Source organism: Lathamus discolor, chromosome 1, assembly GCF_037157495.1.
Source record: "Lathamus discolor isolate bLatDis1 chromosome 1, bLatDis1.hap1, whole genome shotgun sequence".
Taxonomy (NCBI): Eukaryota; Metazoa; Chordata; class Aves; order Psittaciformes; family Psittacidae; genus Lathamus; species Lathamus discolor.
The window spans coordinates 58,737,115-58,751,204 of record NC_088884.1 but is presented as its reverse complement, the minus strand read 5'-3'; the positions used below and the strand labels follow the sequence as shown (position 1 = coordinate 58,751,204).

General features: G+C 41.1%; 1 protein-coding gene across 2 annotated transcripts in view; it reads right to left on the bottom strand.

Moving 5' to 3' along the window:
* Nucleotides 1-540: 540 nt before the first annotated feature.
* The window catches only part of KIAA0930 (KIAA0930 ortholog), a 76,998-nt gene continuing 63,448 nt past the window's right edge, over nucleotides 541-14,090 (bottom strand). For both annotated transcript variants that reach the window (XM_065672868.1, XM_065672874.1), the window contains exons 7-10: nucleotides 12,116-12,310; nucleotides 9,815-9,977; nucleotides 8,527-8,682; nucleotides 541-5,518 (exon numbers count right to left, since the gene is read on the bottom strand). In XM_065672868.1, coding sequence (XP_065528940.1) covers nucleotides 5,478-5,518; nucleotides 8,527-8,682; nucleotides 9,815-9,977; nucleotides 12,116-12,310 — 555 coding nt within the window. In that variant the 3' untranslated portion in view covers nucleotides 541-5,477. The remainder of the gene's footprint in view (nucleotides 5,519-8,526; nucleotides 8,683-9,814; nucleotides 9,978-12,115; nucleotides 12,311-14,090) is intronic.

Sequence of the window (14,090 nt, the reverse complement as noted above, 5' to 3'; positions counted from 1 at the left end):
AATAAAATTGAAACAGACTTGTAATGACAAGTGTAGATCTTGCACAAATGCACCATGAACTGCTGAGGCCATGGGAGCGCCTGTCACCCAACTGTACTTCCTGCCATTAGCCACTATCATGCTGTTTAGCCCTACACCTTAATTCTGTTCATAGTTCTGGACCTACCCACTTTATGCTTGCAAGTGGGAGCTACTTCTCACATGAAGATACAATTACTGGTTAGCAAAAATAAGTCAACATCTCCCCATCATCACACCCCCAGTTACAGTGATGGAGAAATGCAAGAGTCTGTGTTCCATTTTTTTAAGCATGCAGTTGCTATTAATAGAGAGCCACACTTCTGCCAGAATTGCCCAGTATTTTTTTGGCTCCCCCCTGCAACAAAGGATACTCTGCCTCCTGGGTGCCTATTTGGCAATCTCACCATGAGTGCCACAGCACGTTATTCCACCCTTTATGCTCGCTACCAGTAAGGAATACATTCAAACTCAAACACCACTAGGCACAGTAGAGAGAAAACACTATTAACAGAATTCATGGTCATTTAAGAGGTCTGTTTATTGGCTGCAGGGTCCAACACTTTCTTCACTGCTGCCATATGCAAAGTCAACTCCATTTGTGGTGCACAAAGGTTCTCCTTGCTCTTTGTTCAAAGGGCTCAGTATAGTGCCAGCATGATTTTCAGCCCATCATCTTCTAATCAACACTGATGGATCAATGAGGCAAAAAAACCCAAACCATGCAACATGTGTTAGTCTGATAAAAGTAGGCTGAGGATATTTATATATTTACACAGAGAACATTCAACATTGTAACCTGCTTGCAGCCTTGTATTATCTTGATCAAGCATCAAAACAGCTACATTCTGGTGTAAAATACTTTTTCATTGAAGGTTTGGTGTAAAAGCTTTCACTTCACAATGCCTTTAATTGGATTCTACCACACCTATTTTTGACACAGAATTTCTACACACCAGTGTCACACACTTCTAGTCATATCTCACAAAACAAGATAAGGCATTTGCAGATATCTGACTGCTGTGACCACAAGGAATCCATTTTCCAGAGCTTTCAGCCATGACCTTTGGAGACCGTGAGTCTTTCAGACACAAAAGGCGAGTCCATAGGAGACAAACGGTTCTTCCAAGAACTATAAACTTTGCCAGTTCTTGACGCTGCTACACACAACATGGATAGAATTTAAGACTACTTCATTAATTCCCTAAATAAAAATTTGTTCTTAAACCCCACTGGATAACAACAGGGCTTAGGCACTTCTGAAGATTTTATCTTATATCTGTCTGTAATAAAGGGAAACTTCAGACTACAAAAGACAGGACAAGCAATCGTCTGGGAAGTGAAAGATCAGTGACTGTCAAGAAACAGGTCAATAGTCTTAAGAGTGTAGACTACGTATGTGGACTCCACATCCATACAGAACTTCAGTGACAAGGTGGGATTCTCTATATCAGGGTCTGTCAGAAGAAATCTGCCTGCAGAGCCATAGCCTTCAGTGTTTTAATTAAAACTTGGGTTAAGGGTATACTTTGGGAAAACTTTTACTGCAATAACTCACCCGTGCAAACAATCCTGTTTTGGAAAGCAAAGTGTGCCCAGAAGTGTAAAACTGAGTAACAGTGATCCAGAGCCCAACACGCTTAACTCTTGTAAACAATGAAGACCAGGAGAATCAAAAGAGAAGGAATGTGAACCTACACAAACCAGATTAGCCAAGAGAGCTGAAAGATTTGTGGCATTTCTAAAAATGGCTTCTTTTCAAAGGAGACTTGGAACCCACCCTGCACTGGCTGGCTATAAGAGAACACAATCTCGCATATGTCACTGTCTCTAAGGCAGAGCAATAATCTGCTAATACAAATTAATTAAGAGCTGTCTTTAGAAAACAACAGCTTTTACTTCTTAAATTGATAGCAGTGAAAAACCTGTTAAGGGTGAGAAGATTTACATCCTTGCATTTGGCATCTATCAATATACAGCGTCTACAGAGAGTTCAAGTAGTAAACCTCTATCTCCAGAGGGAGTGAATGGGCAGAAGGAAGAAAGAAGTTAACTGCTTCATGAGGTATGGTGGGATTGTGTAAATAAATAAAGCTGCTCTGCAGAGCCTCCCAAATCTCTTTAGTCATGCTGCATTCACAATCATCCACATAACCAATGAAAACCACTGTGCTCCAACAGTTAAGACATCAACAGCTAAGACATCAACAGCCACACAGCCTTTATGGCACTCCGAACACACCGGTTTATTCCTCAGCAATTGTTTAAATGGCCAACAGAGGCTCAAATGGTTTACTGGTTAGGAGCTACAGAATTAAGAACCCCTCCAAATTAAAAGGGTGAGAGGCTCCTATTAACATTCCCTTTTCCTTTTTTGGTTTAGTGCAATAGCATGCCAAGGGCCTAGCTGTGCCATCTTGACCAAGCAAAACTAGTCATCTTCCCCATTAATCTGTCTATACAAGGACAATAAATTACAGTTTCCAGGGTTTGTTTAAAAGCAGAACAAAACACAGAATCTGTTTCCCCCCACTTGATAACAGAAAGTGGGAGCCAGGGATGATACATAAGAAGTCTAGAGAAGGAATAACTGAGAATCTGGCACATCTACTTGTTTCTGAAAAGCACTATTGACATTCAGTAGACTTTTTGACCTCTGTTTTCTACGGATGTACATCTGGGCATACCTGTACCCTTTCCTATTAGAAAGGGTGAGACTTTGTACCTGCTACGTACCTACAGCATATCCACTAGCAAGATACAAGTAATAAATTGGCTCCTTTTAGGACATTTACATTGCAGTCCTTCAAAAACTAGACATAAAAATCCACCCACATACATGTAACAAGCAGATGATACCTCCTGCATAACAGGTGTGGGATCTGAACTGTACCTTCTGTAACGCTGCCCTTGTACTAATGTACTAGTTTATAATCATTCATTTGCTCTGAACTGTTATGCAGCAAGATTTGCTCGGTCTTCCAGATCACGTGAAATTAACCTACCTGAATGTAATACACGATAACAAGCATTTCAAATTACTGTCACCTGAGAAGTATTCAGGCACCTGGCACTAGGGTTCCAATCTGGATTCATTTCCTTTTCACGTGTGTTATTCCTCCAACTGTTTGACTGAAACGTATCAATTGTCGCTAGTAGTACAAATATTAAAACCCTCTCTCCCTTCACTCCATACTGAATATTTAAAGGAAAACCGAACACTGATTGGCCTGGCTCATCAGTATGAAAGTGCAGACTAAGGATCATCTTGAGAGGCTTCAGAGTAGGACTGGTTTTCTAGCTGAAGAGTGGTTTAACTCTCAGCATGGCCACAGGGAGAATATTTCTACTGACTGACATTAGGCACACTGCCCTCAGGACCTCAGGTGAGCACCTAAGCTGCCTAGTGAGCTACTTGAGAGGGCACTTCAGCTGCTGACTTAGGACTCCACCTCTCTAACCTGGCTCAGGAAGAAAGCCTAGGCACTCAAGTTACATGCCTCAGGTTAGACCATGTGCACACCCTCACATACACACACACACACACACACCATGTGCACACCCTCACACACACACCCCCACACAGTACCACAGAGCAAAGTTAAAAGGCTGCAATGTGAAAAGTGGCTGTGCTGGTAATGACAAAGTGAGCGTTTCTCTAACACTGCTGCAACCCATTTGAAGCAAACTGAAAACTGGTCAGCTGTCCCTGCCATGCACTCATGCTGCCAGGGTTAGAAATGCCACCACTCTGTGCTATGGTGACTGCTGCTGGGCCTAGCCTCAAATAGAAAAAGGCCTCCTTACCATGCTGGATTCACCATGTTGGGCTGAATGATAAAGTTAATCTCTACCTTTATGCTGAAGTGGAGCTATTCCCATGGAATCTGAGGAAAAAAGGCAGAAAGTCCTATTTCAGAGGTTGTCATCATATGCTATTGGCAGAATAACAACAAAGCACTTTGGGAGGGAGACAAAGGTCCAGGCTCCAAGCATGTGCCACTTGGTAACTGTAGCAACAGCATTAGATTGAGGTGCTCAGAGTCTAAAAAGTGACAAAAACGGCATCTTCGCTCTCCCTTTGTGCATGTATGGAGTCTCCCATGCCCTAAGCAACACACTACCCCACCCACTGCTGTGCCAGTTATGCAGTTGTAAGTAAACTAAGTATTGACTGGCTCCCATATCAAAACAGTGAAACAGACTGCAGTAGTCTCAGTATTGAATCATTTAGCTTTTCAAATGTCAAGGACAGCAGAGTTCTGCTACGTAGAGAAAGCTGCATTTTACCTGTAAACATAAGGCTTTTTTCCTGAGAGCTCCTGACACAACTTTCAGACTTCCTACTATGCAATTTTCAGTCACTTCTCAGAGCAGAATTACATTTCAATCTTGTCTTTCAAGAAAACGCGCCATGCTTTGGCATGTAAAGGTACAGTGAAACACCAATCAGGAGATAAAGAATCCAGGCAAGCCTCCCAACCATTAATCAGCTCTCATGCTCTCCTTCACTACAAATACTACCACAAGGATGACCCTATGTACTCTGAAGTCCAGTGCATGCAGGAGGATGTTGGTTATTGGTAAGTTTTTTAGATTTTGGAGTCCCATTATGGCCTCCTATTTTTCCACTTGAGACTCAAACTTGTATTGACGCGGCTAACAGAGATAAGCAGCATTAGTACTGGATATGAACCTCGGCTTTACTATAGCAGCACATTTTAGCCTTCTTTTCACTGGCTCATTTTCTTAGCCAGTTCTTGAGGATGAAAATGTTGCTGTTCTTTGGTAGATACAGAAATCTGTCAGTAGAGTTTACCTGTCCTAACACTGACATGTGAATAAATGGGAACATTTTCAGCCTCTTAAGCTCTGACCTGCTGCACGTACCAAAACGGTGATGTATCTTTGTACCATCTTTTTCCTTGTCCTCTCCCAGCAGGAAATTATTCTCTCACCCCTTCAATCCCCACACGCACACACACACACACACACACATTCAGACAAACATTTAAACTAAACCGACAAGGAGAGTGTATGGGTGAGAGTCTATGGAACGACGTTCATTAGCACATCATTATGAAATTCTCAGGTTGTTTCTTTCAAAGAATATAAAGTTTAACACATTCTGTACACGTTGTTGGTTTCTTAGTTATAAAGTAAACACAGTAACAAACTGTCCATAAAGCATTGACTCGTTTTAAACACAGCCCCTTCTTGTTTTATCTTGCTCAATGTCCTCTTCCAGTCAGAAACACTCAGGCGATGTACTGCAAGTGGGCATTCGGTGTATGACAGCAGAGGAAGAAGAAAGAGGCACTTTTGATCGGCTGGTATTCTTGGACTTCCCTTTTTCCTGCGGAGGTTTATGTTCCTGACACTAGATGGTAGTGTTAGCACAGAAAACCGCTGTGGTTAGGCACTTGGCAACAAGGCTCCAAGGCAGTGCCCGCTCTCTGCTATGTCATCAGAATTGGTTTCTGCCGCACTTCCAGGATATCTGGGCAAGGGAGAGAAACAAAGAGATACAGCAAACTTAGAAAGCTCCTGAAAGTTGCCACAGCACCAAAAAGCACGAGAAACCGGAGATGCAATTGCGGACTGCAGCACAGTCCCCCTTATCCTGCTAAAGGAATTCAAAACACAATGAGTATGTGACTTTGCCTATTAAAGTCCAACTCAGTTCCTCCTCAGCTGCATCCTAGTTGAAAGATGGTAAGCCACAAGTATATCCCATCATGTAGAGATGACAGCTGATCTATTAATTATCATTTAGAATAGGATGAAACAACATGCATCAGACACCGTGGTGTAATCTTCCAGAGAAACAAGTGGAAGTGCCATTAGAGAGGATGCCAAGGGTTTTTCCTTTCTTGGAGAAATGCACCATCCCCAAGACCCTTAGAAAGACTTTTGGTTCTGAAGATGTGGGTGCAAATAATTCAACTGGTTAATGCATTCTTATAGCTTGAAGCCTGTACTTCTGCACTTAAAAAACCTGCCATAAAGCCCACTCCTTTTGTTGGTTTCTCAGCTGCATGTTGTCCAAATGTGACAGACTGTGAACCTGTAAAGTATCTGTCATAATCACGGGCATCTTTCCAAATGTGGACAGCAAATCCAGCATGCTGGCACAGCAGTATGTAGGAATATCTGGAAACTGGGTTGCTACGTCCTTTTCAAAGCTACACAGAGAACAAGGAGCATGGGAAAAGGGAGCACATGCTTAATTATGACTTAATTAAGAGACTGTTCATACACAGCTGCACAAAAATTGATCCACAACTCCAGAGGGCTCCAGCCACACTTGTTAAGAAAGACACATAGCGGAGTGAACACAGTAAAGGACCACAAAGAGCATTAAGGGTTTGGATCATCTGACACACAAGGAGAGGCTGAGAGAAGTGTGATTATCTAGCATGGAGAGAAGGCTCAGAGCAGAGGAAGTCTTATCAATACGTATAAACTCCAGACATTTTAAAATGTGCTTTGATCACTGCCACTGGGACTTCAGTTTCTTAGTACAGGCCTCCTAAATTACCCAAAGGAGATTAGCATCTTTCCCCCTTTACCCCACATGTAATGCTCCCGCTTGCTGGAAAGCTGCCACCAGCACAAGTGCATTAATTCCAAAAAAGCACTGGAAATGGGCTCTACCCAATGTGCCAAGCTAAAGCAAACACAGGTAGTGAAAAACTGCAGATTAGAATTCTGCCTTACAGCCCAGACATTTTGTGTCCTATTTCTGTGCATCTCAATATATACACCAACTCCTGCAACCGTATGTTAAACAAATTAAGTCTCAGAAAGGATGTTCAAGCTCAAAGCAAATATTTGAGCATGGAGGCATTTATGCCACCCACTTAAGCAAGTATTAAATGCCAGCAGGAACAATACATCTTCTGTGAACTCCAGAATGCCTGTGGTGAGAGAATGAGTGAGCTTGATAACTCCAGCTAACTAGCTGTAAGATCATCAACACAATTATCATAAGGCATAATTGCATGTTCTGCAGAACCATTGTTCAAAATCCACCCTTAATTACAGAGGAGCAATTTTTACCGGAATCTGTAATTTCTTCTAAATGGAAATCAATCTCTACTTACAGTGAAAGGGCAAATGTAGAAACATCTCTTTGCTAATTATAATTTCCACCTTTACCTTTACCAACTACGATTTCCTTCTCTGTAGAGTAAAAGCCGGTCTACTTTTGCAACAGGCTCTGAAAGCTGAGCCTGCAAATGAAGACAAGCCTACTACAACCACTGTGTAATAGACAAGGTGTGTCCTCTTTTTAGACTCACACAGGAAAAAGCAGGCACTGATCAAAAGCCCATAGCTCAGAAAAAACCATTCAGCAGTCACCCCACCTGCCAGATAGGAAAAGAAGAAAGAAGATTAAGTTCTTAGAGGAAGTAACAATTCTAAGGATCTTCCAAGGTTAGAAACAGAACTTTACATTGAGCTGGAACCACAGCTTTATTCCAGGGGATTCCAACTTTATTCTGGTCTAGATTTGGAGTTCAGCAATGGTTTTGCCTGAGATCAAACTTTCTGCCTGCCTGAGAAGATTAGTATGTGTTTTCCAGTAGTAGGCACTAGCAATGTCTGTGTCAAAGAAATTGCTACTACATTTAGACACAGGAGAGAGCCCTTAACCACTGCTGCTTTTTCAGTTTTCAGAATTGTCTCAAGAGTTCCATGGGCATCCTCATTCTGCAAGCTGGATCCTTTAAAGGCTAGCAGGCTTGCTGATTGATAAAGAGTTCAAGCAGACCAATTGTTTTCTGTAGTCCACCTGTATTTGTAGGCAGTCAAGAGTTATTTGGATGAAAATCAAAACTTCATTAACTGTTTGCAGTTTGTAAAATCCAACTTACTGTGCTACCCTAGCACAGCTGAACAAATGCAGAGTTGGCTTTCAGTGTAGTAATTGACATAGCTGGACCAACAACATAGGGGACTCTGATGATTCACGGTATGACACACAAACATCATTATGTCTAGTTAAAGACACTGGACACCTGACAGATTTACAGACATCTTGCCTAACTCTGACCAGTCCAAGCAGCTTAGATGGAAACCAAGAGTCAAAACAGGCAAAGGAGGTCACTCCAAATTCCAGAGCTGCCTTTCTGTAACCCTCCCACCCACAAGTCTTGCTACAACTATTGATGTCAGTGGATGGGCTTACAACAAGTTGCATACACTCATGAGATGGATGAACTTTCCAGTAGTAAAGCAACTACTGTTCCTCTGGGTGTTTGTTAGTACAAATTACCAACTTGCCTGAACCATCACGGAGCAAAACTGGCCCACAGCCAGAGTACAGGTTGATACCCTTCTACTTGTTCATACTGATTCACTGCTAGTCAGCAAAGGAGGTTTGTGATGTTTCCTTACAGAGAATACTTTTTTCTCTGTCTTAATAGAGGAATCCCCTGATACAGAAGACTGTCTAGGAACTAAAGGACTCCCTGCTTATGCGTAATACATGCTAAAATTCACCTGTTAAAATCCGATGCAATGGCAAAGTGATGTAAGTTAAGTGTGCATAGAGTAGAAAGTTCTCATCTGTTCTGTTCAGCTTCAGCCACGAGCCCACCAGAGAGCGTCCTGTTCCGGATAAGGACCGCGACCTCAGATTCGTTGTATTGTGCAGATCTGTAAAGGCAAAAGACAACAAGTTCAAGGTGACTGTTGTATTTTATGTGTTTCACTGGAACGCTCCTGAAAGTGAAAAAAAAAAAAAAAAAAAAAAGGAAGACAAAAGGAAAGCCTGCCATTCATTGTCTAGAGGTAAGTCACATGCAGGACACTACTATTTTTTTTTATCAGTGAGGTCTTGCCTGACAGAAAAGTTCACTATTTACAACTGAAGCTAATGAATGGTATCAGCAGCTGGCAGCATTTGTAAGCAGCCAGGACAGGGACTGAAATGCTACCACATTGCGCACGCTGAATCCTAACCCATACACAAAATAATAGAATATCCCTAAAATTAATAAGTTACTCATGTAGAAATTCACAAGTGTTAACAGAAGAAAAATTGTTTCTTATGAAGAAAACTGACATCTACCAGATAGCGGAGAGCCGGCATTAATATGCCCTTCGCCAAACCTGGTACACTTCAGCAGTGCCATTCTTCTCATAATTAGAAGTCCACAAATAACTTTTAAACAAAAGGATACCAAGTCCACTGTAAGCTAGAGACATGTTTTATAGCTGCAGGTCTCTCCCACAGCCAGGAATGGATTTGCTGCATTTTTTGAGCGATTCTGAACTTTCCCTCCATTCCCATGAAAAAATAAGCCCTGTCCCACAGTGCTAAAAACAGATGTTGAAGTGAACGGAACAATTCTGGACAAGAGTGATCCAAGCTCTGGGATTCATTTGTTTAAAAGTAGGTCCTGATCTAAACAAAGAGGCCCTAGCAAAGGAAGAATATGTAACAGCAGCTACTCTAGCAAGATGCATAACAGTGTCGGAGGAAGGAGGCTATTCCCTCTCCCCACACATTACCACTATGCCAAGAGCATTGTGGTCATCAGGTCAGAAGAATCTGACTCTGGCAGCTAGGATAAGTATAATTCTCTTGCTGTTTCACACTTGCATACAGCAAAAGTAAGCAAAGTGGGTCCTCATAGGCTATTCCTGTCCACAACAGGTCTGTATGCACTGGAGGCAGCACAGGCCAGACCAAGGACACTGCTTATTTTTCACCTTTCATGAAATTCATCACTGTGATCTGCATCCTCTCCAGACAAGTCTGTTTAGCTGATACTACTTCTCTCACCTCCACCATCATCATCTCTGAAGAACTCCTCACTGTCATTTGCCGAGTGGGATTTTTTCATCTCGGCAATTCGATTTCGGGGCACTTTTCTCTTGAGGGATGGGGAGAAAAAGGATGGGCGATTGTTGCGTTCTGGGGTTGGCGGCGTGCTGAAAGAAGTGACCTGAAAGGGAAATAAAACAAATGCTAGAGGAAGTTCTGTTTGAAAAGTTCTAATGCTTCTAGTAAGAAATAATCAGTCTCAAATATGTGCCACGAGGCAATGATATGTGTAAAAATAAGAATCGTGACTGGCGTCTAGCTGTAACGCTTATCAGCGTGGCCAGAAAATGTCAAGTGAAGAGTCATCTCAGCTTCGAGATGCTCATCAAGGTGAAAATGTTTTGATGTATCATCAACCTCCACTGTCATAAAGTTTCTCCTGAGCTGATGACTTTTAAGAATTTATAGTCATGAAAGAAGAAAATTAATAATTTAGGTACCAAGAACATCAATTTTATTTTTGCATGTTGAAATTCAGGAAACTTAATGTATTGCATACACTAAAATCGCGCATCTTCATTTCTTTGGCAAACACAAGGTAGTAGTTTCCCTGCTTAGAAGGATGTCACATGGGATCACTGCGAAAGGTCACAGTGTCTCTGTGAAGCAGGGTCACAAGGCAATTACTCAGCCCAAGATCCTGACTCAAAAGTGAAGTCAATGTACAATTACATGTATATCATATTTCAATAGGGGATGGGAAAAACAAGTGGAGATACCCCTGATGATTTGGTCAGTTCAAGTGATGACTAACACAAGTATATAATTGTCTAAGGTAAAACACAGATTAGGGATGAAACTATAAAGGCACCCTTCCTTCAGAGCAGTAGTTGCTCTTGAGTAAACCACAGTTACAGTCAACCATACTTATTTCAGAAAGAACTGAAATGTAGTGCTTATATACTGGTTTTGCTAGTAATATTTTAGTTTCATCTCAAATTAAAAAAATAAATAGGGATATCTACTTTGCCAATTGAGGTAATTTCTATCTCATCTTTCTTCCTTCACAGTTAATTTCACAATCCCATAGTTGTCCCTGAGGTGACACCTGATACTGCTCATCTCTGTCCATACAAATAAAGAGGGAGATGACATGTGAGTGAGGATGACAGGCAAACAGGTTGTTGTTGCACTGCAGAAAAACACTGTTGTCCCCTCTATCATTGCTGTTAAAAAAAGTAGAAGCATTTTACCACCCAAGTAATCCTCTCTTTAGTGCAGTTTTTTAATTCTGTAGCCATTTCATATCACAACTGGAGGGAAAACCAGAAATATACAAATCACCATTAAAACCATTAGCCAAAAGCAGCAATCATACATTATCAAATCTATTGTGACATTTCCCAGTTGACACTGGAATTCCTGGAGCCAAAAGTTCAGGAAGTCCCTCCAGGCCTGATCTCTCCTGGCTGTATCTCTACAGTAGAAAGCAAGCACATCCAGTTAATGAGCTCTCTGCTGGCAGCTCATTTTGCCACTTAGGAAGCCAGAAACAAAAATCATACAGCTTGTATAGAGACATTCAGAAGGAGTCCTGCAGACCTTTAAATTACTCAACTTAGCTATTGTATACACAGGAAACTATACTAGAATCCATCAGGAACCACCCATCCCAGGTCAGGACATATCTGTATAGGTATTTTGAAGACACTGCCCAATCCTCATTAACAAAGTAAAATGCCTCTATGAGAAACACATAGGACTGAATAAGGGTGAAATCAGCATCTATGGACTGACTCTATTGCCATTTTACTCCAGTTGCATTAAAATTAAGCAAAAATATGGTAGTGCCTCTAAATCTGTACTCTTTGCTTTAATTTTATACAGGCTTCACATTGGCAGCATTCATCAGTGACAAAATCTAACAGTACCATTTCCTGTGAAGGTTAGAAAGCAATCTACATAATATACAAATTCTACATTTCTAGGTAAATCCCATCTTGTACAGAAATGGAATCTATTAATTTTCATAGAAAACAGGCAGAATCATCATTTTCTCTGGCATCAACATTGCTGTTGTTTCAACAAAACACTCCTCCAGAAGTATGAATCATCCAGTCATCTCTGTATTTAGCATGCGCTCAAGGAAAAGTGAGCTAAAAATTCATCTGCATATACTGAGCGTGCTCAAAATACACACAGGGAAACCCAAGTTCAGAACCCTGATGCAAGTTAATCCCATCTTCAGTCTGTCTACTGGTTTGGGAACAAAATATGTTCTTGTTTAACCTTAAGTCAGTATTTTCATCCACTACTTACTCTCTCATGCACTGGGGATTCTGGATTTGAATCTTCTTCTGTCCCATATGGTGAAGTGTCACCAGTAGAAACTCTACTCACTGCCATCTCCGCATGTCCTTTCCCTTGTGGCCCTTTCATTCGCACAAACTCCATGTTGTTGTATTTATAAAAGCCAAAAGACATTCTTTGAGCCATCTTAGCTGCAACACTCACCTACAATGCATCAAGACAGGAGAGGAAGAACATGTAACATCACCTCCATACTTAAAAAAAAAAAAAAAAAAAAAAAGAGAGAATGTTATCAAAGTTATCTAAGAGTAAGTAAAAAACAAAGTGAAAGTCAAAAAACATAGTGTGGATAATGATCTGGATTCTCGAAAAGCCTGTTTAGCACAATCTGAAGTGATGTCCAAAGGGGAAGCAATCTTACAGATACAAAAACAGAGGCTCAGAGAAGAATCAACTCCTTCAGCTATCCAAAAGACAGAGTTACCCAGTGGCACCCTGAGATAAAATAAAAAGGTTTTCATCCAGACACACACAACATGTCACACCAGATCACAAGAAACCACATGCACAATTCAACACAGCCTGTGCAGGGACACTCATTCGAGTCCAAAATGCAATAAGACATACACACACAATGCTTCAAACTAGCAAAGTGCACTGCACAATTCTGGCACTATGTGGTGGCAAGCCAATTTAGATATTTGTGAGTCCACATTGTCAAGGCCAAAGCTTGAAGAACCAGCCTTCATGTACAACTAACCTGCATTGCACTGCTCACCTGAAAACCCTGACAGCTCTTGAACCCTCTCAACAGCCAGAAGGGCTCAATTTCCAGTTAACACAACTGAACTGAAAACTGAACTGAGAATGGAAAAAAAGGAACAAACCGATATGAAAACAGCCAAGATTTTGCCAAGTGAAACAAGTAGGACTTACCCATAAGTTTAAGTGGCTTATCACAACTTTCAGCAGTTCATAGCCTGAAAGGGCCAAGATGCTCATCATGTAACACAAACCATACTGCACTAAGAATTGGAGAAGCCATCTAAGATCATGTAGTCCAAGTGCTATCCCATTACTGCCAAGTCCACCACCAAAACATGTCCCTAAGGGCCACATCTACACATCTTTTAAATACCTGCTGGGATGGCAATTCCATCACTTCCCTGGGCAGCCTGTTCCAGTGCTTGACACCCCTTGTGGTGAAGAAATTCTTCCTAAAACCCAATCTAAACCTCCCCTGATACAAACAAAATCAAGTAACCTTCAACAGCATAGAGGGATTGTTTCTGTTCTGTCAAAAGAATGGTCAAATTTCAATTTTTACCTTTGGCCTTAATTGAGTATTTGAAGTGATAACAACGTACAGTAGCTGTGTGGTCAAACAGGACATTTCCTAGGTTAATAGGTGACTTTGACACATCAAATCCTGTCTTTCCACTACAGGGCTTTCTTCTTACACTGTCTTTAGTGATTCTGCATTCTCATGTATTTTCATAACCTACCTACAGATTTTGTAAGGCCATAAGACAATGGTGGAACAGAGAAACAATTCCGGTTTCATGTTCCCTCAAAAAACTTCTAGAAGAGAGTGATTACTCACATTTAAAGATAAAGAAAATTACTCAGGAATTGTCCTGACAAGGGTAGGAACAAAGGGAACTGAAGTTTACAATCACAGTAGATATTGTGGGGATATTTTTTTTTTGTTTGTTTGTTTTTAAAACCTCTCAGGGCTGTCTTCATAACAGAGAAGTTTATTGGCTTTTGCACTCTCTTGACCTCAATCGTAAGTACTGAATTTGGAGCTAGAAGAGCTGGCATTTCATGATTCTGCAGGAAAGCACAGAAAGCTTCTTTGTGTGGCAGTGAAACTACAGTGGTCTTCTGAAAATAGCTGTTAAGTACAAAACAGACTAAAGAAAACGCTATTTTACATAAACTCTGATAACTACCTTGCTGTAAGTTCTCCATGCAAAACACA